This window comes from Macrotis lagotis, chromosome X (assembly GCF_037893015.1).
Source record: "Macrotis lagotis isolate mMagLag1 chromosome X, bilby.v1.9.chrom.fasta, whole genome shotgun sequence".
NCBI lineage: Eukaryota > Metazoa > Chordata > Mammalia > Peramelemorphia > Peramelidae > Macrotis > Macrotis lagotis.
This window is the reverse complement of record NC_133666.1, coordinates 663,016,136-663,043,662: the sequence shown is the minus strand read 5'-3', so window position 1 is coordinate 663,043,662 and position 27,527 is coordinate 663,016,136. Positions and strand designations below refer to the sequence as shown.

Here is a 27,527-nt window from a genome sequence, read left to right as displayed (position 1 = left end):
ACACATAAACAGATTAAAAATACCAATACTCCATCTGCTGGAATTACTTAGGAACAGGAAATACTGATCACTAAAGCAGGTAAACTACAAATGTAACTAAACTATACCAACACTATGAATACCTGAATTATGTAACAGGATTACTTGACAACAAAATTGGAAACATATCTTTACCAGCAATAGTCATTGGTGGCACGTAGTTTTTTGCCAACTATATCATTAGCCCCAAGTTTTAGCAAATCAGTGTAAGACAATCTTCAGAATAATTTAAATCTCTAAACCCCTATTAAATGAAATAAAAGTAGATGCTGAAGAATTATATCTAGAGAAAAAGTTGAACTTGAAATCATTTTAAGTTTTTCCCTAAGGTTAACTCCAAAAGTTCTATCCAATATTGATACAAACAACAAAATCAATGTTAATGTGTCAAAGAAGAGAACAAGAGCAAATCTGGGTTGGAATTTCAAAAAGTCATTTTGGGATTTTATAGCATGAAAAGTCAGATAACAGTTGAGAGAGAGAGACAAAGGTGATTAAAAGAAAAAAGTATCTTCTCAGTCTCCAGTATCTCTTCAGGATCAAGGACAGATCTCAGAGAAAAGCAGTCATCTAAACTAGACAGTTGGAGGTTAAGAAGAAATAAAGTTAAGTAAAAACTACTCTGATAGCTCGAAAAGATCACAACTTTGGTGAAAGTCAACAAAAGCATTCTTACAGGTGGTTTCAATTGCCCACAATCACGGGAAACTCGAAAGGTATAAGATTCAGTATATATAGTGGCAGATTTATCTGAGGCTATAATAGACTACAGTGACCACAACTAACTCTGTGATAAAGGAGCCAAAGACCTTTGGTGGCTTTTTAATGACATGGAGCAGGCCTCACAATTAACTCTTAAAGGACCCATCAATGAACAAAAGAAGAACAAGATCTGGGTTCATCAAAGTAGAATCTGATTTCTTTGTTTTTCTGCCATTCACAACTAAAAGGACTGACCACAAACATTCAAACTCCCAAACTCTCCTTTGAGGAACAAACTAGGAATTAAGGAATTTGAATACTTGCATACAAAGAAAAGTCCACTTCGAAAAAATAACAAGCTCTATAAAAGCAAGGATGATTTTATTTTTGTCTTTGTATCCCCAGTCCTTAACTCAATGTCAGTCACATGACATGCATTTTAATGTTTTCTCATTGATAGTACCTAGTTCCCATTATAATTTGCAACTTTCTATTTTAAAAGGTCATATTTTATTTCTTTTTATGTGAATTCATAAATATCATCATCTTTAAAAGTTTTCAATAATAAAAAATAATTTTCAACACAATATATCTTAGAAATCTCAACACAAAAAATCCTAGAAATTTTTCAACTCTAGATTATATTTCTCCTCTTTACAATTTATGTGTATATGCACACAAATATACACATTTTCCCTCATTTCTTCTTGATTAGGAAAATAAAAAGAAAGTGCTCAAATATGAGGAAATTTCATTCCTGAAAAACTCCCATTTCATTTCTAAATGGAATCTAATTTTATTAGTGGCTGTTATTCCTACCAGGTTTCTCCATGTATAGAGACATATGAAGAAAAGAAAAAAATTAACAACTTCATCAATATCTACTCTCATTCAACCAAGAAGAAGATAAGCACTTGCTGGGTATGTTGTAGTGAATATTTCTTTCATAGATGGGTTAAATTGGAGGTTCACTGAGACCACTCCCAATTCTCTTATAAATTGTTATTTTGTAACAAAACAACACACACAATACTTTTCTGATATCCATACCTGTCCTAAGTTTTCTCTCTTCCTCTACTGGAAAGAGGAGGAGAGGACTTTTGTCTCTTTTGGACTACTTTGATCATTCTAATTTTGGCCTTATCTCAAAGAAAATCTTTAAATGTGACATCTTATTAGATCAAAGGATATTCGTTGGGAAATGGTTTAACTGGACTATTCTTAAAATATTAAAATTACTTATCCAAAAAAATTGCAAGTCTAATTTCTAAAGTAGATGCATACATAAAAAAATTATGTTCCTATATTTCCAGAAGTTCCTTAGCCTAAGATTCTCCATTGACCACTTCAAAGGTAACATTTACCTTTCAGTTAGATTCCATTCCAAGAGGGCCAAATGATCTGCTCTTTATTCATAAAATAGCCACTATATCTATTTCCTCATGATCATACATGACTCACTCAAACAGAAAAAGGGAAAGAGTCAAACCTAAAACACTGAAACAACTGAACTTTCCTTAGACAACTGGTACAATATCATTATCACACTATTCTCAATTGATGATTGAGATTACCTTTTTTCTGGAAGACCATGACATCAGGGAGATGAAGCCAAGACATGCAAGCAAATTGGATTTAAGGGGGGGGGGGGGGAGCCTGTGCTAAGTCACCAATCTCACTTTCTCCTCCACAGCACGGTTCATTGGCCAGATATGGACCAGGACAACTTGAGATGGTTCTGGATGTAATGGGAGACCTTGGCTTTTACAAAGCTGGTCTTTCCTAGGTCACTGTTTGAAGAGAGAAATGAGAAGAGTCCAAGAAAATTTCTCCCCCTCAAAAAAAAGAGGCTCTTTTTTACAATTATAAAAAATCAAACTGGGAGGGGAAGAACCCTGCCTGAAAACCCCAAGAAATATTACCAGACTTTTGGCTGAGAATCCATAGAAAGGGAAGGGAGGAGAAAATAAATCAGTGTAGCCCAACTTTTCAGTAATCATGTTTGTTCTCAATATTTGATCAGCCACAACTAAGGGTTCATCAGGAGTCTGAGGTAGTCAAAATTGGCTTAGTGCTAGGCTTGGTTGTTGTCTTCTAAATTTGTAGGAAAAATGACTGAATAATAAGCATGAAGCTGACAGTGCACAGCACAAAGAGCAGATACAAAGCTACATATATATATATATATATACACACACACACACACACACACACACACACACATATGTCTATAGTATGCAACTATCAATTGCCCTGAAATGTGTCTGTCATATTTGGTTCAAATAGTTGGACGTCATGAACCTAAACAAAGAACCAGCTTGATGGACAGTTCTCCAAAAACCCTTCTTAAGAGTTTTCAAAAGATCTCTCTCCTGCTAATACCAAAGGTTTGGAGAAGAATGGTCCAAGAAGAGGATGTTTTTTTTTTATCAAGTACTGGTATCTAAGTCTTGACACAATCTTCACTCTGCATGAGACTGAAGTCTGACAGACACTTTATAGAAGTTAACAAGCAATGACAAGGACAAGCAATTTCAAAAGTGACACATACTTTACAAGTTTCCTCTTCAGCTATATGAGCTCTGATCAAAAAACTTAGCATTTAGTATTGAGTATAAAATGAAGAAAGAAATCAATAGCAGTTGATTAGATTATAAAGGAGAGGAGCTGTAGTTTTGTGCCTCTCTCCTGACTTTATCTAATTATATATTTCTTCCCCCTCTTTTTTTCCTGAATCAGGTACAGTCCCCCTTCCTTTCCTTCCTTCCTTTGTTTTTTACTTTATTTTTTGTGTCCCTTCCCAAAAAGGATTTCCTTCAACTTCTTCATTTTAAATTTGAGTGTGTAAAGCTGGCTCGAGTTGCCTGGATACCCCAACTTAGAATATAGACTAGGACCTCAGTTCTGCTTAGAGGTAAAATTCTTGGACCAGCATTTGCCAAAAATGTTTTTATAAATCAAGAATGAAAGTCAAAGGCTTGAAGATCGTCAGATACCATCTTAGTTCCAACCACATATGATGCCAAATAGGACAATTTGACAGCATTTGTTATTCCTGTGAATTGTCTGGCAGGTTCCAGGAGACTCTGAGTCCAACAAGATGTTTGGATAAACCGGGTTGTTGTACCATCAGGCCCTGGAGTGAAAGGTCCAGTCCTTGTTGACAACTAGCCTGTCAAGAGGTATATTTAAATAAGCTTTATTGCTGAAAAAGTCACCGTATATGGATGCTCTGCCCGGTGCTGTAATATCAACATGGTGTCTCACTGATACACGAATCCAAAAAAGGCCAAGAGACTTCCAACAGTATTCAGACCATCTCCAGAAGTTCTGTTTCATATCAAATCAAGCCTTGGAGTGAAACAGTTCTGGAAAAGGTAAGTGAGAAGGATGTCTTTGCACAACATACCCCTCACTATAACAAAAAATGTGCAAGTCATATCACCATTAATTTGACTGGTGTGGCAATCTTCAAAATTGAAGAACATATCATCATTATCATTATTACTATTTTCCATCTTCTTTTTCTGTTTACTTTAGATCCTCATCTGATTCATGTTCTCTAGCTATTATCATTTAGTCTTTCTCTTTCTCTGTATTCTTCACGCAATCATGCAATCCAACATATCCATTCTAGACTTGGACCTCTGTGTGCTTTCTGCCTCTGTCTGGTAAGAGCTTACACCATAGATTCTCCTTTTCCAATGTGGCTCACTCTCAGAACAAAGCCTATTATAGCAGGTGTCAGAGAGACTGTTGCCCAATTGTAGGGCAACTCTCTATACCTTCCCTACATACACACACCACCCCCACTGATCTATATCCATGTAATAGACTGTTTTCCCCCACATCTGCCTGGATAGCCATCTCCTCCCCTCTATTCCTTCATTATGGTATTAAGATTTTCTGTCCTGTTGTGTTTCTGGGAAACCTATGATTCTTGGATTGTCTTTGTATGCTCTGTCTTCAAGTTCAGCACATTTTGCTTGCATCGTGGGCATATATTTTTAATGTTCTTTTTTTATTGCTTCTCAGCTGGCACACAACTCAGAACAGATATATTGGAACATCTTAGGACACAGAGGAAAAACTGGAGAATACTACTAGAGTAAGCTTTATCAACAATATGGATTCATTAGGTTAAGATTTCTTTTTCCTTTATTGGAATAACTGGCCCAGGATCACACAGCTACTAAATATGAGGCTGAATCTAAATTCAGGTCATCTGACTCCAGGACCAGTGCTCTATTCACTGAGCTAGCTAGCCACCCTGAAAAATGTATTTCTTTTGCAAGGCAAATGGGGTTAAGTGGCTTGCCCAAGGCCACACAGTTAGGTCATTATTAAGTGTCTGAGGCCCGATTTGAACTCAGGTCCTCCTGACTCCAGGGCCGGTGTTCTATCCACTGCACCACCTAGCCACCCAGAATAATGTATTTCTTACAGACTTAACCTATAGCAAATGTATTGGCCAGTCTTGGGGCCCATTCATGCCACTCCAATCAAATTAGCTGTTATGAAGCCCTTGGTTTCTGTTGGGCTTGAGACCCAGAAGAGCTAAGGTTTGGAAACCCTAGACTAGAGGCTTTAATGTTGGAGTTTTATTCTTCTACTTGGCTATGTATGTAAAAAGACTCACATCCTCAAGTCAGAGCTCAGCACAATTAATACCCTTAAAATACCAATCTTAAGAGCACCTTTGGAAGAATAAAATGGCTGACTGGATTTAGATAATATTAAAAAAACTCATACCATATTTACAAAATATTGAATCATTAACCCAAAGCAGTTACATAAATATGAATACTATTCATCAAGTAGAAGAGGACTGATAATTCAGACTTCATGTAAAACAAAATCAAAATTTTTAAAAATAATTTCTGAACAGATAACACTTGACAGAGTAATAGTGAAGCCTGATCATAGAGACCAATGAAGTCTTAAATTTAAGTTTAGACTCTATCAAATAGTTAAGATCCAAAAATGGAACCAAAAGGCTATCGATTCAAAAATTAAACCAAAAATATAGCAACAAAGAACAAATGGCTGTCAAGTAACTTTGTTTACAGAAATTTGAAGAGGTGATGACAATAATACAAAATTAAGTCATTGTTATTAGAAATTAAATATCGGTCAATATTTTATTTTTTTGTTTTTGCAAGGCAATGGGGTTAAGTGATTTTATTAAGTGTCTGAGGGCGCATTTGAACTCAGGTCCTCCTTACTCCAGGGTTGATGCTCTATCTATTGTGCCAACTAGCTGCCCCAAGATAGTTCAGTCTTAAGAGGTCTGAGCTTACACATCAATTGAAAACTTTGCATACAAATTGCAACACATGACTGCAGAATGTAAAACTTTAGCAACTAGTAAATATCTATCTACAATCACCCAGACAAAATACCAATCCCCCAAAATTTGATATTTTTAAATGTTTATTGATGTCTTTTGTTTTTTTAATTGCCTTCATTTCTCAATTATCTCTCCTCCTTTTCCCATCTAAAACCATTCCTTATAATAAAAAAGCAAATGATCAAACCATCCAATGCACCAATGAAATTTGATTATATATGCAATATTTCATATCCACAATCCTCCACCTCCACAAAGAGGAAGGTATATTCTTTTTTTTGACATTTTAACATTTTATTTGTTTTCCAATTATATACAACAGTAATATGTACCCATCATTTTTTGCAAGGTTCTGAATTCTACAATTCCCCCCTCCCCCCCACAGAAGATTGTCTTATGCTCTCTACATTGTTTCCATGCCATACATTGATATAAATTGAATGTAGTATAAGAGTAAACATAAGAATAAACATAAACCCCCTCCCCCCTAAGATGAGAAACCTCAAGGGGAGAGAGAGAGAGAGAGAGAGAGAGAGAGATTGTACTTCATTCTGTATTCAGATTTCAATGGCTGTGTCTCTGGGTAAGTTGCTTTCTTTATCATAAATAAGTCCACCAGAGAAGTTGCTTCAATATTTTTCCCACAGTTATTACTGGCTGTACCTGAGGGAAGTATATTCTTATGTATTATTCAGGATTGACTTATACATTACAGTTGCATGATATTCAGTTTCACTTTGTTTTGTTGTTTTTAGAATAAAAAAATGGAAGGGACCTCAGAGGGCATCTTGTCCAACCCCTTCAATTTTACTGAATTCAATTCCAATAAAGCTTATTTGTTCAGAAAACTGAGATCAATGCCTTACCCAAATTCATATTGGATTATATCCCTGGCATACCTGTTCTATTTATCTAAAATCTTGCAAGTTTCAAGGTCAGAGTGGATATACACATAAAATGTCAGTTTTCCTTTTTCCAGGGGAAAAAAAATCTCTGATTCTGCTTACTTCATTTTACATTAATTCATCTAAATCTTCCCAAGTTTCCTTGTATTCTTCAAATCTTTTTAATGGCACAGTAATATTGCATCACATTATGAAGAACAATATTTTAATAGATTAATAAATATCCACAATCTCCAAATGAAATGGATTTGAAACATTTGTTGGAGAAATCAACACTACATAAAAATGTTGATATAGATATCATCCCTCTATGATCCATATTATATATTATGAACACAACTCTCAATATCAGCTTTCTAAGATTGGAAGTTGCACAACAGTTGCTGATCTGCAACTGAAGAAAGCACTTCCTTTATGGGGAATCCCCTGACATCAAAGAAATCACAAGTTTGGACCCAAGTTCCTACAAAAATTACCCTATTAATTACACCAACTTATACTTCCACAACACTTTGTAGTTGACAAAGTAATTTCTTCATTCCAGTTCCATTTGGAAGACAACAAAATTTATATAATGCTGCAGAATTCACAAAATGCTTTCCTCAACAAGCCTCTTGGGTAGGCAATATACATGTTAGGCCAATTTTACAGAGAGGAAACCACTAAGACCTAGGAAAAAGACATATTGGCTAGTTAAGGGGCAAAAATCCAGCTATCTTCAAAGGCTCTTCCCTTTCTTCAGCTTTTTTGGAATAGATGCCTAAAGCAGACAATATCTTCTTCATCTAAAAATTTGTCACTTCTGACTTCTTCATTCCTTTTAATAGCACAATAATCTCCAAATCACTCATGGCAGAAACTTTGAAATCATCTGATTCTTAATTCTGTCTCCATATACAGATGTGAAATCTAATCAATATTCTCTCTTCAATCTTTATTTCCCATCCCATTCCCTAGGTCACATTCATTTAAGATCATAGGATTTAGAGCTGCAAAGATGGAGATCATCTACTCAAATTATCTCATTTATATATAAAGAAATTATTCATTTTACATAAAGAGAGATTACATAATAATTATCTCATTTTAATATAGGGAAATTCAGAAAGGATGTGACTTGCCCAAAAAGTCACTTAATTGGACAAGGCCACAACCCACATTGTCCTTATTCTATTGATATCTTTTGTATTTATATAATAGTTATTCCCATATATATTTCTCAACCTCCTCCACACACAACCCTGCAAGGAATTTAAAACAAAGATTTTACAATATGGGGGGGGGACAGTTCAAAAAACCAACCAACTCATCAAACCATGTCTGATGGCAAAGATAATATTTCACTCCCACAGTCCTTCATCTTTTCCAATCTTATAAAACTTTTTTTAACATTGCCACAAAAGAAAATCTATCACTAAATGGGTCCAAAAGTAGAGCAAATGTAACAAATGGAACATCCTTTTAATAAGAATTTAAGAATAGCTTATGTCCCACAGGAAAAGAAAGGACAGTAGTCATACGAGAATAAATTCAGGGGAAAATTTTTAGATTTTAAGCTCTGGGAGGGCAGAGACTGCCTTTATGAATTGCATCCCCTAGCACATGGTAGACACTTAACAAAAATTTTTAAATTCTGAGAGGACAGACACCCTGCCTGACTTCTTCATTAGTTAGCATTTAGTTATGATCCCTATGCTTAAAACTGTTCTGTTGAATTGAACTTGTTTATAATAAAGAGTCTAAAAGATGTTGGAGTAAAAGTAGAAATGAGATGAGGGGCCACTAGAACTTAGCACTAACCGGCTCCCACTGGGGAGAGCTCTAGTGCTCTCATAGCCACAGAACTGTGCTAGTTCTTTGCACTCTTCAGGTAGAACTGGCTTTGTGATCAGACCTGAATTGAAATTCAGCCACATTTTCCTATTTGCTGTGGCACCTATTATCAGCAACTCACCTATTCTCAGAACTTGTTTCCTCAACTATAAAATGGGGACACCAATTCCTGCATTGCCCATTCCAGAGTGACTCTGAGGAAAGCTCTCAGCAAACCTTTAGAGCAGCCCATGAATGGGAATTATCATAATCTCTTTCTTCTACATGCCTTTCTCCCCATTAGAGTTGAGGATCCTAATGGACACGGGCTGTTGTTTTCATCTAGTTACCACCAAGCATATTTTCTCACCCAGAGTATTATTAATACTCTCCTAATCGTTCACTCACTCCATGCAAACTCCACCTACCACACATATGTTCCAAACTACTGTTATTTTTCCTTCTGTTCTGTATCAAGAGTTTGTGTTTATGTGTATATATATGTATATATATGTATATATATATAAAACATAATATATATATATATATATTATGTTTTATATCTCATAGGTTCCTAGTCATTGTAAACTCCTTAAGGATAGGAGTGCTTATCTTTCTATCTGGGAACATACCAAACATTTAAAAAATGCTCATGTTTTCATCAAATGATAATCTTGATCAGAGGCTGGTTCCTCTCTTCCCTGAACCTCCTCCAGCTCCCTGGCACTCCTGGTCTGGACATCCAAGAGCCAAGACCAGCTTGCTCCTTTGGCAGAGTGGAGCAGGGCCTGCAGAGGAGCTGGCCTGGTCTCTTCCCCTATCTCTCTCTCCATCATTTGGCCTCTCCCTGAAAGATCTCTGGAGTCAAACTTGTTTCCTCCCTCTACCAGCTTTTCATAGTGAAATCTCTCACCTTCTTTCAACTCAGCTCTGGTCCACCTTTCTTTGTGAGGTCCTCCTTGACTCCCACTGCTCTAGGGACCTCCACCTCTATACACTTCTCAGATACCCTGTCTGTGCCCCCTCAAAGATGGTCTAGTATGGGTTATTTTTGTGTGTCAGTCAGACAATAGGCCTGGAGGAGGACTACAAAGCAAGCAGGAGACCACATTAACAACAACTGTGCCCCAACACCATCACACAGGATAAAGTGGAAATAATTGGCAAAAAAAGATAATGCTTGAAGGGGATCAGAAGAGGTTCCTTTTCTTGTGGATGAACTGTGGCTCAGACCCCAAGCCTGGGAAGTCAGGAGGCATAAGTCTTCTAGGGACAGGGAAGAGTGAAAAGGGTCACAACAGGAAGATAGAGTTTGAGTGGAAGAGGCCCAAAGCAAAGGAGATCTGCAGGGTATTAAAATAGCATGAGGTAATGAGAGCAGTCCCAGGATGGCTTCAGTATCAGGAATGAAGATATAAATCAAAAGGATTTGGCAAAAGATTGGATAATCCCACCTCCACTCACCCCACCCTGAATTGTAAGCCCTTTGAGAGAAAATGTAAAGTTCTTTATAAATCCTGAAGATAAATAAATGTGTGTATGTGTGTATATATAATAATAATTATTAACTATCTCTGAACCAGGGGGGCAGCTGGGTAGCACAGTGGTTAAAGCATCAGACCTGACACTTAAGAACTGCCTAGCTGTGTGACCTTAAGGCAAGTCACTTAACCCCACTGCTTTAAATTTAAAAAAAAAAAAAACTATCTCTGAACCAACCAATACTCATTCCAGACAGCAGTGCAAAGAAGATGCTCAATGTTTGCTAAATGAATAAAAATGAAAATCTCTGCTCTAGTGAGAAGAAAACATTTTTTAAATTGCACATATCTTTCATAAGTTTAAATATTTCTAGACTTTTACTTAGTTCCGATATAAAAAATGTACAAGCAATCATGAAGACTCACCTAGTCTAGCAACAGGTTATAAAAGTACATCTCTTTAAATTGTTTCCCTTCAACCAAAACCAACCTGGAGAAAATACAAGCCTCAGCCCAGAAATGAATGTCTGACATGACAAAATGGACATACAGACAGATAATCAATTATGGGTTATATTCAGGTTTCATACAAGTCAAACTTGGGGAGGGAGCATGGAGGAGAGGGAAACGCAACCTATATTCTGACCAATTCAGTATTTACATTTGTACTCTATTTAAACTAAGCAATGAATTTATTACCACAAGAACTTAATTATAAAAGAACAGAGCAGAAAGAAAGAAGTACCTACTTTTTCAATAGTAGGGAGGTTGGCACACACTACTGGCGAACTAGCGCCTTTCAAAGGATTTGTTTCACATTAGTTGGACAAAATGAATTCTGTCTTGCACCATGCTGCATTAATGTAATTAATAAAAGTTACTACTGTAGCAACTGCATCAGTCACCTGCAAAATTCTAACAATTCATTAAAATGAAAAGACCAAACTTTTGCAAACTGTCTTAACCTACTTAAAAAGAGAAACAGTGAGTAGGAGTTACTCAGTAGGTGAGACATCAGGAAAATTTTTCTTAATTCTTAGATTTAAAAGTGAAATACAAGCTGCTTCAGGAAACATAGGCTCTATCACTGGAGATCTTCAAACTAAGGCAGGATGATCATCCTGGGAGGTAGGAGATCAAAGAATGTGTATATTGTAGCAGAGATCCTTTTTTCAGGAATGGAATGTACTGAATGCCTACTGAGGTTTCTTCCATCTTAGAAATTCAATGCTGAAATCTACCAACTTAACAGGATTTGAACCCAATTCCTGATGCCAGATCCTGAGATAATTAGGCTATTTCAGAATGTCGATAATTGTACTACCCATATGGATGTCAATAATGCTTTGTAAACCATAACATACCATACTTATGGAAGCTAGGATCATTATATTACTATTATTATAGGGATATCCAAACAGGACTGGCTGAGAAAACAAGTCTGACCACAAAGAACTCCAGTCACTGGTTTATGATGGGAGAAAACAGGGTTGGGAAATCACCCCAGAACCAGGGATCAAATCACAGCTCAGCATGTTTCCTCATCTATAAAATGATGTTAAGAGTAAAAACAATCTGTCCTGGCCACCAGAGTCCAGGTCTCAGTCAGTGTGAAAGGGGAAGGACTGTTTCTGCCTTTCTCTTCTCCAGCACTTGGCACAGTGGCTGGCAGTCCTAAGTGCTTAACATTTGTTTACCAACTACCATTCCCTCCCTTAGTAAGGCACTTCATAACAGCATTTCAGGATTTGCAAAGCTCTTTGTAAATATTATGTCACTTGATCATTATAATAACCCTGTGAGTTAGGGACCATTATCCCCATTTTCAGGTAAGGAAAGGAATGTTCACTGAGGTTGAGTGACTTACCAAGTCAAAACAGCTAGTGTCTGACACAAGATTTGAAGTCAGGGCTTCCTAATTTCAATTCTGACACTCTGTGCCACTGAACCTCTCTAAGCCTTAGTGTCATTATCTGTAAAATGAGAAAAATAGTAATAGCCCTTTCCTGTGATAGTTTCTATACCAATCAAATGAAAGATAATATATTAATGGACTGTTCCCACTCTAAGGAGTTCTATGTTGACCACTAATGTACTGGAGCTAGAGATCCCTTCCACATTCCAATTCTAGGATCTATGGGCCTCTAAGGGCCCACACACTTCTTTTGAAACAGAAAAAAATGGACTAGAACAGGGCATCAAACTCAAATAGAAATAGAACCCTAAAGTGCACATGAAGATCCCTGCAGGCAGCAGAATAACTTAGAAAATCACCTTAACATTACCAAAGTCTTACTGATTTTGGTAACTATTCCCCAATTATATTTTCGTGTGATTCCAGTTGCCCTGGGGAGTATTGTGAGCCACAGGTTGGAGACCTCCAGACTAATGAGTTGAGGTCCCTTCCAGCTCAACGTCTATAATCCTTTAGGTCTGTTTGCTCCTTTAGAAAGGGAAAGGTTAGATTAAATGACCAATAAAATTCCTTTAGAACAGCTTAGAGCTATAATTAGATGAGCTTCCAATTCTAAATTGTTGGTCCTATGACTTTCTGAGGACCTATTTGCTCATTCCCTTGTCACTCCAAATCTACAATGCCATAACTAGATCTCTAGAAGGCAAAAAAAGCATCCCTTCCAGGGCAGCTAAGTGGCGCATTGGATAAAGCACTGGCCTGGGAGTCAGGAGAAGAGGAGTTGGAATCCAGCCTCAGTTGCCACTTACTAGCTGTGTAACTTTGAGTGAGTCACTTCATTCTGACTGCCTCACATCCAGGGCCATCTCCAATCATCTTGATCCATATCTGGCCACTGGACTCACAGATGGCTCTGGAGGAGAAAGTGAGGCTGGTTAACTTAGCACAGGCCCCCTCACTCAAATCTAATTCATGTGCTTGTCATGGCATCACCTCCTTGATGTCATGGTCTTCTTCAAAAACAAAGGACATCATCCATCCATTCTAAATGTATGAAGTTATTAACTACATGAGCCCAGTTTCCTTCCAGCTCAAAATTTACCATCTATCATCCTATAGGCCTGGTTCCATTTCTAGAAATGTTAAGATTGGACTAAATGACCAATGCAATCCCTTTAGACCAGCTTTCCATATAAGTTATTAACTCGCTGAGCTTCCAGTTCTACCTGGACATCTCTTTAGTCCCTTTCAGTTCCAAATGAAGGATGCTATGAACTCGATAAGCTGAAGTCTCTAAAGTGGATCATCCTACAGGCCTGTTTCCATTTCTAGAAATGTTAAGATTGGACTAAATGACCAATGCAATCCCTTTAGACCAGCTCTCCATCTAGGTTATTAACTCGCTGAGCTTCCAGTTCTACCTGGACATGTCTTTAGTCCCTTCCAGTTCCAAAAAAAGGATACTATTAACTAGAAAAGCTGAAGTCTTTTCCAGCTCCAAGTGGATCATCCTACAGGCCTGTTTCCATTTCTAGAAATGTTAAGATTGGACTAAATGACCAACGCAATCCCTTTAGACCAGTTCTACCTGGACATGTCTTTAGTCCCTTCCAGTTCCAAATGAAGGACGCTATGAACTCGATAAGCTGAAGTCTCTAGAGCGGATCATCCTACAGGCCTGTTCCCATTTCTAGAAAGGTGAAGCTTGAAGTTAATGGCAATGACACCCTTCGGGCCGCTCTCCGTCCCGGCCGATGAGCTTGCAGCCCCCGCGGGGGCCCGTGCGGCTCACTCACTGGGGCCGCGGGCCCGAGTCCTGCCCCCCGCGGGCTGCGCGCGGGCGGCTCCTACCTGGTCGGCCCCGAAGGGGGTGATGTTGGCCTTCACGGTGCCCACGCCGAGCCCGACGATGACCAGCCCGGCGTACAGGGCCCGGGCGCAGTAGCGGCCGCCGGGCGCCGCGTCGCCGCCGCCGGGCAGGCTGCCGTTGGGGAAGGGCGCCGAGCAGTTGGCGGGCGGGCCGGGCGGGAGGCGGCCGCAGAGGCCGGCGCGGCTGGCGGGCGCCGCCACGAGCGGGAAGGCGAGCATGCCCAGCAGGTAGAGGGCGAGGCTGAGCAGGATGGCGCGGCACTTGCCCAGCAGGGCATCGGCCAGCCAGCCGCCGAAGGGCGACACCAGGTAGGCGATGCCCATGAAGAGCAGCAGCGCCTGGCTGGCCTGCGCGCCCTCCCAGCAGCAGGGCGAGCCGTTCAGGAACAGCACCAGGTTGGCCGTGACGCCGTAGAAGGCGGCGCGCTCCAGCAGCTCGGCCAGCAGCACGGCCCCGCAGGCCGCGCGCCGCCCCGCGAAGGCCGCCGCGCCCCCGGGCCGCCAGGGCCGGCCGCCCCCGCCCAGCAGCGGGCTGCGCTCGCCCGCCGCATCCTCCCCGCCGCGGCCTTCCATGCGCGGGCCGGGCCGCACCGCCAACCGCCGCCCCGCCGGCTCCGCGCTGGGCCCGCTCGCGTCCGCCGCCGCCGCCGCCCTCGCCTCGGCCCCGGGCCCGCCCTCCGCGCCTCCCGATTGGACCAGCCCGCCTTCGCTCGCGCCCGAAGGCGACAGTTCCGGTTCCGCCTCCGGCCCGCCCTCCTCCCCCCGGAGGCACGTGGGGATGAACACAAACCCGGAGGCGGGGGCGGGGCGGGCGACGCCTCCCGGAGCGCCCTCCGCGGCGCAGAGCGAGGTCTACCCGCGGTCCACCTGCTCTTAAGCCCGAGAGCAAGCACCAAGAGGAACCCCAGGGGCCCCCTTCCCTCCAGGGGCCCCCTTCCCCCCAGGGGCCCCCTTCCCCCCAGGGGCCCCCTTCCCTCCAGGGGCCTCCTTCCCTTTGGAGCCAAAGGATGCATCACAGGCAGCCCGGGACGCACCTTCCCCACGCAGATCTCTCCCTAGCTGGGCGAGCCACCCAACCCTGTTTGCCTCAGTTTCCTCATCAGTAAAAATGAGAAGGAAATGGCAAATCACTCCAGTATCTGCCCCCCAAAATACCATTAAAATAACTCCATGACAACAATAAATCAAGAAAATGATTCAGATTGCAACAAAAACGTGCATACCCTTTGATCCAGCATACCCCTACTGGGCCTATACCCTGAAGAGATGATGAAAAAGGGCAAAAACATCACTTGTACAAAAATATTCATAGCAGCCCTGTTTGTGGTGGCAAAGAATTGGAAATTGAGTGAATGTCCATCAAATGGCTTACCAAACTGTGGTATATATATATATATATATATATATATATATATATATATATATATATATATATATATGTCATGGAACACTATTGTTCTATTAGAAACCAGGAGGGATGGGAATTCAAGGAAGCCTGGAGGGATTTGCATGAACTGATGCTGAGTGAGATGAGCAGAACCAGAAGAACACTGTACATCCTAACAGCAACATGGGCATGATGACCAACCTTGATGGACTCGCTCACTCCATCAGTGCAACAATCAGGGACAATTTAGGGCTCTCTGCAATGGAGAATATCATCTGTATCCAGATAAAAAGCCATGCAGTTTGAACAAAGACCAAGGACTATTGCCTTCAATTTAGAATAAAAAAAGTTATTTTATTATGTAATTTTGCTATCTCTTATACTTTATTTTTCTTCTTTAAGGATATGATTTCTCTCTCATCACAATCAACTTAGATCAATGTGTACCGTGAAAGCAATGTAAAGACTAACAGAATGCCTTCTGTGGAAGGGGGAAGGGAACCAAAAATGGGGGGAAAATTGTAAAATTCAAAATAAATAAAATCTTAGATATCCTGGTTGCAAAAGGTAGCATTTATAGATCACCTCAATACTTGCAGAGTACTTTACCAATACTATCCCATTTGATCTCTAGAATAACCCTAAGGGAGAGAGTATTATTTTATAGATAAAGCAACTAATTTTAAAAAAGAAGTTAAACAACTTAAACAAATGTCTGAGGATAGCTGGAAGACCTCAGTTGAAACAGAGCCTCAGCTGCTTACTGATGTGGGACCCTGGGCAGCTCATTTAACCTGTTTGCCTCAGTTCATTTGTAAAATGGAGATAATCCTACCACCTACTTCTCAGGGTCATTGTGAAGACTAAATTAGATAACTATAGAGAAGGGGCTCATAGTAAATGCTATGTACATATCAGTATCATCATTTTTTTTATTAGAATTCTGGTCTGATTCACAATGCCACTTTCGAAAGTAGCAAGGATGGGAATAAAGTGACTCCAAAACTAGGGCACTCCAGCCATAGTTGAAGAAAGTGGAAGGGAAAAGGGGGAAGACCTGGGGGGGGGGGGGCGAGGGGAAGAGAACAAAATCACATTCTAGAATCTGGGAGAGATTTTTAAGTCAGAGATATTAACAACTAGGAAGAACAAAACAGAATGTCAGAACTAGAAGGAATCATTAGAACTGAAGAGAGAACAGAGAATTTCAAGGAAATTCATGAAAGTACCATGGGGAAGACCCTTGAGGATAAAAAGACCCAAAAACAATCCCTTCTGGGAAGGAGCTCACACTCTAAGGAGGAAGTTGACAGAGCAACAAGACAGAAATAGGACAAGAACTGGAAAGACTATTAGAACAGAGAATGTCAAAGCTGAGAGGGACCATAGAATGGAGAATGTTGGACCTTGAAGGGGTCTTAGAACAGAGAATCTTCAAGCAAAAAAAAAAAAATTCCCTCACCATCAGAAATACCTGAATAGCAATGGGCTACCTTGGGAGAGGTTTCCAAAAGGCTAGATGACATTTGATTTTAGTGATTTTATATATATATATTATTAGTGTTAAAAAGATGTTCAAGAAAATATTATGCCACAATAACCTGTAAATACCCACAAAGGGTAGGGAAGAAAAGACTGAACATTTACTGGATATAATTAGGGATGCCAGACTTTCACTTTCAACACAAACCCTGTATCTTTCCTATATAAGTGTGTGTGTGGGGGGGGGGGGATTTTAGACATTCTAGACTTTTGCTTCCAACACAAATCATGTGTCTTCCGTGTGTGTGTGTGTGTGTGTGTGTGTGTGTGTGTGTGTGTGTGTGTGTATGTGTGTGTGTGTGTGTTTTCTGGAGAGAGAAGGACTGGTTCAGATCTCTTCATGAATTAAGGAATCCTGGTATGAAAACTCCCTCGACTGATTCAAATACAACTTCTAGTCTGAGAGACACAGGAAGTCACTGAGAGTTTTCCTGAGGTTTATTGCCCATGTTTACAAGAGGAAGGAGGGGAAGCCACTTATCTGTGATTCCAAGGTAAGTGCTCTACCTATTACACCACTTTCTCAGTGTTTCTATACAATAAATAATAACAGCTCCTGCTTATACTGTATGAAACATTTCATTTACCTAAGAAATTTTTAAAGCAGTCAGCTCTGTGAGGTGGGCACTAGGAGTATGATCATCCCCATTTTGCAGATGTAAATTATGAAGTTTAAAGTAGTAAATGAATTCATGAGAGAGACTCAAAACTCAGAAATATAAGGAACATAAGTTTTATTTATGCAATTGCAAGGCTATTGCAATGCAGTCAGATTCTTAGGAGTTAAGCAGATACTGGGGAGATATGTATTGCTTATATAGAAAACCAGGACTTGATGTAATGGAGTATGTCAGAATGCTCAAGGATAATTACCTCATTTTGAGTAACTATGGCTCATTTTGAGGATTGAGGACCATAAAGTTGAAGTGATTTACCCAAAGTGGAAGGTTACAGCTAGCAAATAGCAGAGACTAAACTTTGACCCCTCTGACTCTCGACTTCCACTTTAGCAGGCTTTCCACTAGGCCAGGGATGTCCAAGTTTCTTCAGCAATGAGCCGCATAATATGAAATCCATTTAATTCACTAATTTATTACATTCAATTTCAATTACAATTACCAATTGATCCAAACTTACTAGAATCACATCTGGTGGCATGTATACTATGTAGCCCTGGGAAGGTGGTTCAGTCTAATTGACCTAATATTTCAACAGATCCATGTTTTCATTGATGGAGTATAAAGACTGCAATCCATCCTCACTGCCACCTCTAACTTAACTGCCTCCCATGCATAGCTCAAGTAACCACTTCCTACATGATCCTTTTTCCTAATTCACCAAGCTTCAGTAATCTCCTTCTCTTCAGATTCTTTTGTATGTCATATCCAGGACCCTGCATCCAAGAACCTCAGGAATAGCAGTATACCCTTGCTAACCCACCCCCAGAAGCAAGTACTGAAATCTTATCTCTTGAGCAGCCCCTGGAGACACCGAAAAGGCAGTTTTCTCCATCCAGGTTCTTAGCACAATCAGATGGTTCAACATCAGAAATCAATAAGATTTTATTGATGGACATATTATCATACAGCATTCCTCTAAGGATCCCTGGGCCTTTCCATCCCTATAGCAGAATCCTATTAGAATTGAGTCCTTTGAGAGAAGAGACTATTTTGTTCTTAGCACAGTTTCTAGCACATAGGAAATTTTTAATAAATGATTTTTTCATTAATTTATTTACATGCCACTGTTTTCTAAGGGGTATTGCTAGGACAGACAAGGATCAAATCATCCTGTGGGAGAGATAGGAGCCAGGTAGATTAAATCAGCACCACTACCTCCACTTGCTATTACCTCCCCTCAAATCAGGTGAAGAAAGCCCAAGTCTCTGCTGTGACCCAGCAACAGAACCCCAGAAACAGCAGCCCTGCCAGACCACAAGCCCCAGGTTCCTCTCGCTTCTTTTCCCCCTTCATGGAAAATTGATTAGGCAGTACTCTCCACAGAGACTGCAGCTACAGCTATAAAGGGAAAGAAAGCCCAGAAAGTTCTCACCAGTAAAATCCTTTGGCATTGTCAGATGGCTAGCATCAGAAATGAAAATGATTTATTTAGTGGCAATGATACTAAAGAAGATGTATCACCATCTGTCTTACTGCTGTGCCCTAAGGACCACTAGGCCTTTCCATCTGACTTGCCACTGAATCTCTCTAAGGGCTGCTCATTGAGAGAGAGAGCTACCTAATTATTTTTATCTTCAGCACTTAGCACAAGTGCTCTGTACAAAAAAAGCTCTTAATAAATACTTCATTCATTCAGTCAGTCAGTCATATTGTGTTGCCTCCCCCTTATCAAGCTTCTCTAGTGTGTGGGGGGGGTTACCTTTGTATATTTTTACACTACTTTTGTTGAATTAGTTACATCAACTTTATTAATATGGGCCCTATTGTTAATATTATCAGTCCTCATTTATTGCATGGCTATCACTTCCATCAGGGAAGATAAGTTATGCAAGGGAAAATTTTGGTGATGTTTAAAAACAGCAAAAGACCAATAAAATATTTGAATTTTGAATAAAATGTTTTTAATTTTTAAATAATTACCGTAAAATGTAAATATGTTTAAAATTAAACACTTTAAATTTAATTTAATAATTTAAAATTAAGCTATTTCAGTTAATTTAATAATTAAATGTTAATAACTAATGTTTAAATTAATAATTTAATAATTTAAAATTAAAAATTTTTAAAGTAAAAGAATATGACTCTAAAAGGTCTGCACTCCTTTTGCTCTCTCCTGCCACCCTTTGTCTCCTTGAACTTCCAGATCTCAGTATAATAAGAAGAGGAGGAGAAATTTTTGAATTTTACCTTTCCAAGAGTAAAAATAAAACAGTGAGGACAACAATAAAAACTGATCTTGGACTTTGGACTTTTAATACTTTCTTTGGCCTTTCTGTATCCTTGGTACCTCTCCTTCCTCAAATGGAGATTGGGTCACCCAGAAACATCTACCTTGTGTTTTGAGATAGTCTGTAGATATGAAAACTCTAAAATCAGTGACTGATGTTGGGAAATGTTTAACAAAATAAACAAAAATAAAATACAACCTAGATTATATTCATTTGTAGTTTTCTAAAAAAATCTATTTAAATTTGATTTCACTGACTAAAACTCGACCTTAGAGATCCTCACCAGTATCCTCCCTTTAATTGTCAGCCAATAGATTCAGTAGCTCACAGAGAAAGCATTTAATGAGATGTATACTGGAGCCAACTTGAACTATCTCAAAGAGCTGATTGTTAAATTTTCAATGTGAGCATTCAGACCTTAGAAATCAGCAAACACTACAAATCTAGCCATAGTATATTATCTTCTTGATCATCTAGACTTAAGAAAATTATAGAGAAAGATTGATTAATAATGGAGATTCTACTTAAAAGTGTGGTGATGTTTTTGAAAAGCCATTTGTTAAACGTTTACCAGCCTACTTTTGGATCTACCTCAACTTGCTATTACCTCCCCTCAAATGAGGTGAAGACAGCCCAAGTCTCTGCTGTGACCCAGCAACAGAACTTCAAAACAAGAAAAGACTTCAGAGAGGCCACCTGATCCAATTTATACAATATGCCCTGAAATGGTCACCTAGCCTTTTCTTGAGGACCCTCTGGGGTAGCAGAAGTCACAGCTTCCTAAAGCATCTCATTCCAGTTTTAAATAATCTGATTCTGGGGGACATTTTTGGTATGACTGAGTTGAAACCATTAAGTACATGAACTACAAAACAATTTTCCGCTTTGCACCCACAAACCTGGCTTCACTAGTCCCTTTGTCAGTAGAAAGAATAGCAACATCCTTAGAAGATGCTAGTAGAGAAACAAGCAATAGGATAATATCACATGTAGCCTAGGCATCTTGTACCTCTGGTTCTGTAGGGTTCCTTTTTCCTTTCTCTTCTTATTGTGTCTTCATGCAACTCCTTTATTCCCTGCTTTTTACAAACACTGGATACATCTACCCCAGTGCTTTTTTCATTGATATTTTATTTTTCCAAGTATATGTTATAAAATTTTTTCAACATTCATCCTTTTGCATATGTATATTTTTAAGTTAAAAAAATTTCTTCTACCCCTCTCCCCTCAGTGGCAAACACGCAGGTTAACATTATACATACATATTTTTGATAAGCATGTTTACAGCTTAATCATTTTCAGTATGAGGTATTAGGATTGAGGGAAAGTGTTTATAAAGTGTTCATCAGATTCTAAACAGTTTTTTGGTTTGTCTGTTTTTGTTTTTCTTCCTCTGGACGGGGATAACATTGTCCCTAATTGGTCTAATACAGTTGTCCTAGCTCTCTGAACTGCTGAGGGGAGCTGCTTCCATCAAGGTTGATCATCACACAATGTTTTTAATATGTACGTTGTTCTCTTGGTTCTGCTCCCTTCACTCAGCATCAGATCCTGTAAGTCATTCTGTGTTTCTCCAGAGTCCCATTTATGGTTCCTTATAGAACAATAATATTCCATAGTATTATATACCATAACTTGTTTAAGCATTCCCCAATTGATGGACATTGCCTCAGTTTCCTTTGCCACAAAAGAAAGAGCTGCTCTGAATATTTTGGAAAATATGGGACTTTTCCCATTTTTTATGATTTCTTCTGGATATAGGTCTAGGATTGAAATTGCTGGGTAAAAGGGAATGAACAGTTTTATTGCTCTTTGGACATAGTTCCATATTGCTCTCCAGAATGGTTGGATCTATTCACAACTCCACCAGCAGTGTATCAATGTCCCAATCCTCCCACAACCTCTCTAACAATGATCATTTTCCCTTTTTCTCATCTAAGCCAATTTGATAGGTGTGAGGTAATACCTCATGGTTGTTTTAATTTGCAATTCTCTAATCAATAATGATTTGGAGCATTTTATATGATTATATATAGCTTTAACTTCTTCATTTAAAAACTGTCTCCTCATATCCTTTGACCATTTATCAGTTGAGTCCCCCCAGTGCTTTTAAAGACCTCACTTGATTTCCCCATTTCTGACAGCTATCCTTTACCTCTCCTCCCTTTTGTGGTTAAACTGCTTGAAAAAGAAGTCTGCATCAATACCTCCAATTCTCAATCAATTCTAAATTATCTGCAGTTTGACTTCTGACTTCAGCATTCAAGTGAAACTGCTCACTCCAGATCTACTAGTGATCTTATGGTTAATTTACAGATTAACTTTTAGTCCTGATCCCCCTTAACCTTTATGCAGAAGTTGACACAGTCTATCACCTTACACATAGGGCAGCTAAATGACAGAGCAGAAAATTGCTGGGTCTGGAGTCAGGAAGACTAGAATTGAAATCTGGCCTCAGACACTTAGCAGCTTTGGGACCTTGGGCAAGTCATTTAACCCTGTTTGTTTCAGGTTTCCTCCTCTGTAAAGTGAGTTGGAGAAGGAAATGGCAAACCATTCTAGTATCTTTGCCAAGAAAACTTCCAATGGAGTCACAAAAAGTTGTACATGACTAAAATGATAGAACGCTTTCCTGTAACTTTTTCTTCTCCAGGTTTTCATCACTCTGCTCTCTCCTGGTTCTCTTATTGGTCCAAAGATCCTGTTTAGCCTCATTTTCCGATCCTTCATCCCTGTCATACCTTGACTTTCTGTTTTCCTGTATTTACTTATCTAGCTTGATGATCTTATCAGATTCCTTGGGGTCAATGATCTTTTCCAAGCAGATGATTCCCAGGTTGACAGACAGATAGACACAGAAATTTGTAACTTGTTTTGTATGTATTTGTTTGCATGGAGCTTTCCTTTATTAGATTATAAATTCTTTGAGAGTAGGAACTGGCTCTTGTCTCTTTTGTTTCCCCAGCACTTAGCACAGCGTCTGAAATATAGTTGATACTTAATACTTAATGTTTATTGATTGACTAATTGATTGAATTTTCCTAAAGAAAATCCAATATGTTTTTCATTATATCTAAAATAATCAAATACATATAATTATTAACATAAAGGGCCAATAAGCAATTTCCTTCAAATGACTTTACACTTTTAACAACACCAAAGGCAACCCAAGACTCAGAGCTCTCGGTGATGGCAAAGAGCTTTCTCCCTTTCTGAAATTTTTCCTCAATTTATCATGAATGGTGAAAATGCTGTCTACCAATGCAATAGAATAAGTTTGGAAGAAAAGGAAAAAAAACCCTCTGACTTTTTCAAGATTTAAACTATTTCCTGGAATTATAGTAATAAGACAAATTATTCTTCTCCCCCCCATACCATTTTACAGTTGAGGAAAGTAAGACTCAAGAAGTTGCTAGAACTTCAAAACAAGAAAAGACTACATAGAGGCCACCTGATCCAATTTATACCTGAATAGAAATGCCCTCTACAATATGCCCTGAAATGGTCACCTAGCCTTTGCTTGAGGACCCTCTGGGGTAGCAGAAGCCACAGCTTCCTGAAGCATCTCATTCCAGTTTTAAATAATCTAATTCTGGGGGACATTTTTCCCTACATCAAGCCTAAATCTGCCCCTTTGTAATTTCCATTGACTACTTCTGGCTCTGCCCTTTGGAGCCAAGCACAATTATTCTAACTTCTACCAGACCAGTTCTTTCAAATACCCAAAGACAACTGTCAGGTCCCCACTGATTTTTCTCTTCTCTGAGTTTGATAGCCCAAGTTACTTCAATTTATTTTCCTACATATGGAAATACATACAATATTCCAGATTCACACTGACTAGGGCAGAGATTAATCCTGACTTCCCCTCCTGGGAGAAAAGGTTGGTCTAGTGGATAGAGCACTAGATTTAGAATCAAGACTTGGGTTCAAATCTCCTCTGACACTTACTCAGTTTTCTCATCTGTAAAGTGGGAGGAGGAGGAGGAGGAGGGTTCAATCTGTGATTCTCCCCAGATCTAAGTTGAGGATCCTAACCTTGTGGGGAGCTTCCAGGGGGGATCTTATACATGAGTCATCTGATTTAGTAGGTCAGGGTGTTTTCCTCTCTAAACCAGAGACCTATCTTCAGATTATGCTTTCTTTAATATCCAAGGCATCAATATAGATGTTCCCTCAGCTGACCTAGATTGCATCCCTTCTGTAGCTTAGCTGATGATCTTCACTAGTTGCTGTGGTCAAAAACATTCAAAAATTGATAGCCAGTCTTATGACAAGGAGTCTCTCCTTATTTAGCTGGGATGATCCTCAAATGACAGTCATGAAGCTCATTCTTAAACTTGTATCTGTGACCTTTGAAGCTCTATGACATTCATTAATCAATTCTTGGTTCCCTGACCAGGGTACATTCATATCAGAATGAAATATCAATGAAAGCATTTTATTTACATTAAAGCCAAATAGAAGAAATATTGGATAGTAGGAGTCAAAGGATCTGGGTTCAAGTCCCATTTGTGACTCTATTTGTACAACCTTGAGCAAATCACTGAACGTATCTGGACCTCGGTTAAATCATATGGAAAATTAGAGGGTTGGGCCGCATGGCTTGTAAAGTCCCTCCCAACTTTCTATGACTCTATATCACCTTGAGAAAATCGTTTAACTTTCCCATGCCTCATTTTTCTCCTTTGTAAAATGAGGGATTGAACTTGATCTCGAAGAGTTTTTCCAGCCCCAAATCTATGTTACTACAGGGAAGTTCTTAGAATTCAATATACATTCCTAATTCTTTAGAAGTATTCTCCTTTTCCATAAAAAAAAGTCCCTTGAATGTACTCATACACAAACTATTGGGCTGAGTGGAATATAGCATTTCTTGTGTCTGAGACATAAACCACTAGTGCTTCAATATAATCATTTAATTTATTGAGGATGTGAAAAAGGATGGTCAGGAAGTCTATTTTTGATCTGTCACTTTTTTTAAAAATACACTCCCATTTTGTTTGAAATTTGACCATCATTCCCCTTTCATAAAATTTTATTCTGTGGTTTTTAAAATCAACAGAGCCAGCTACTAATTTAAGATGTTTCCCCCCAAAAAAAAGTTAAAGGAAAGAAATGATGAGAGATATGATTTCTTTTATAAAGGAATGAAAAGATGTTTGTTAACAAGTTAACACATTTAAAGAGAAACTATTACTCCACATTTTATCACTTTTCAAGCCATCAAAATCTGTAAAAAGAGAACTATTTTGTTTCTGGAGAAAATTAGGCTACAGTCATGAGCTGTTGTTAGGTTTCTTCACCCTATTAAGCCCTTGAAATTTGCATTGAACATGAGAGGCATGATGGGGAAGGGAGGAAGGAAGGAAGAGGTGGTTTGAGACAGTCTCTTCATCATACTTTTACCCAGCTCCTTTGTGAAGTGAAACCCCTGAGAATAATTTGCTAGAACTAGGGATATGATAGTAAAAATAAAATCTATAATTAATAATTCAAATAAGATCTAGTTTAAGAGTTCAGAAGGGCATCAGAGAGGAGGCAGTTCAAAAGACAAAATTCAAAATTTACCAGACTGAGATCTATCCCTGAAAATTGTTAAAATACCCTAAGGCTATAAACTTTTAAGACATGAGATACCAGAGTCTGAAAAGTCAGTTCAACAAACAGATGCTTCCCAGCTAAAGCGCAGAAGATTACAACAGACCAAAAAGCAGCTCAGTAATCTCTTTTTATGTTAATCACCTTTGATTTTTCTTTTTTTGTTTCTTTTAATTAATTAGTTTTATTTTTATCCATATACTCATCTATATTTTTAAGTTATAAACGTATATTTTGAAGTTACAAAAGTAGAATAGCTTCTAGCAGATAGCAACAAGAAAACTTTAACAGAGGACTTGCCTCTGACACTGTTTTTTCTTTTCAGTCTTAGTGACTCAAGGTTTCCTTGACAAAGATACCAAAGTGATTTTGACATTTCCTTCTCCAACTCATTCTACAGATAAGGAAACTGAGGCAAATAGGGCTAAGTATCCTCTAGTTAATTTAATAAAATGGAGAGAGGATGCTGGCTTACAAAATGTCTCAAATATTTACGGAGGAAATTTTATGGTGGTCACCACCTTTATTGTTGTTGTTGTTAGTAAAAGAATATTTATTGACTTTCATATATCATGTTAGGGTCAGACAGCATTTTGTTTTGATAAATTCATTTTAATTACAATATTTCTATGAGTGTTTCAGGATAGGGTTTATAATTGGGAGGATAAAAATGTTATGAATGAATTGCTACTTGATCTGAGTCTTAAGGAAAACTAAGAATTTTGGGGGGCAAATATGAGAAAAAAGGACATGAATTCTGGACACTGGAAAATAGCTTCTACCAGGTCACAGGATTGGATATCAGATGACAAGCCTAGCACACAATAAGTAAGCTAGTTTGGCTTAAACAGAGAATGAAAAGAAGAGGATGTGGGTGTCTTTATTGACATTTGACAGCTAACAGTACTGATTCTCAGAAAGACTAGGTTCTTAGGGATATGTGGAACTAGTTGCCAAGAACTCAGAAGTTGAAAAAGGCTATAGATTAGAATCTGATTTATTGTGTATATTCTAAAAGTTTGATTTTTTAATCTTAGAGTTCTGATCAAATATTGGTTTCCCAGCTTCTAATTGGGTTTGTAAGTTTGAATCTTAACATCAAATTCTGGTCTCCATCTTCCTCTTTGGGTTCAGCAACATTACCCCTGTGTGACCTTAATGTTTATGAACCTCAGTTTCTTCACATCTATAAAATAAGAATTGTTGACTAGATAGCTTCTCAGGTCCTTTAGATGATCCTATGAAGTCTTGTTTGAAAACTTGGCAAATGTGAAAAAATTAAATCCTGATCATAATATAGTTTGCCATATTATAGAATTAAATATCATATGAAGTAAGTATTGAATCCTAGTGAAAGTGACTTATTTACTAAAAATTACAGCATTACTTGCAATAGTTTAATCTCTTACCATGTTCCTTAGGACATTGGCTCCTTTTCAATATTATAGTGAGGCTTCAGAAGACCACACCCAAATAAAAACACACACATGACTGAATATAAGGTGCATTAATCCCTTTTTAAAAACTTTCTACTTCCCTGTCTTTGATTCCAAAACTTTACTATGTATAATTTACCAAAAAAAAAAAATACTGTGCTTTATATGTCAACTTGTGTGCTGGAATGGGAAAGAAGGCTTGTTTCATTGCAGAGAAACCCTTCAATTCTTTACTTCACCCCCATCCCCTACTTAGGGAAATATTCATTATTCTTTTTCATGTAGGACTCCCAATTTTCACAGCATGTGGCTGAAAGAGTGCAAAATAAAATGAACTGATATTGACAAGGGAAAGTAAGGACAACAAAAATTTATTTAGCTATTTTAGGCTCAAGAAGAAAGTTAAAGAAGATTTGAACCAGAATTGGACTTGAACTTCCTCCTACTGGGTGTGAATATTTGCACCTCAGAAATCTGCAAACACAATATATCAGGGCTTGTTTATTGTTTTGTGGATTATCTAGACCTATGCTTTCAAATTCAAATAGAAATGATTCCTAGGGGTCACATATTAACTTGT

The 27,527-nt window shown here is 38.6% G+C and overlaps 1 protein-coding gene across 1 annotated transcript in view; it reads right to left on the bottom strand.

Annotated features, from left to right (window-relative positions):
* Positions 1-14,653, bottom strand: part of SLC15A4 (solute carrier family 15 member 4) — a 50,038-nt gene extending 35,385 nt beyond the window's left edge. The window contains exon 1 of the mRNA XM_074205327.1: positions 14,056-14,653. Coding sequence (XP_074061428.1) covers positions 14,056-14,646 — 591 coding nt within the window. The 5' untranslated portion in view covers positions 14,647-14,653. The remainder of the gene's footprint in view (positions 1-14,055) is intronic.
* Positions 14,654-27,527: the final 12,874 nt, after the last annotated feature.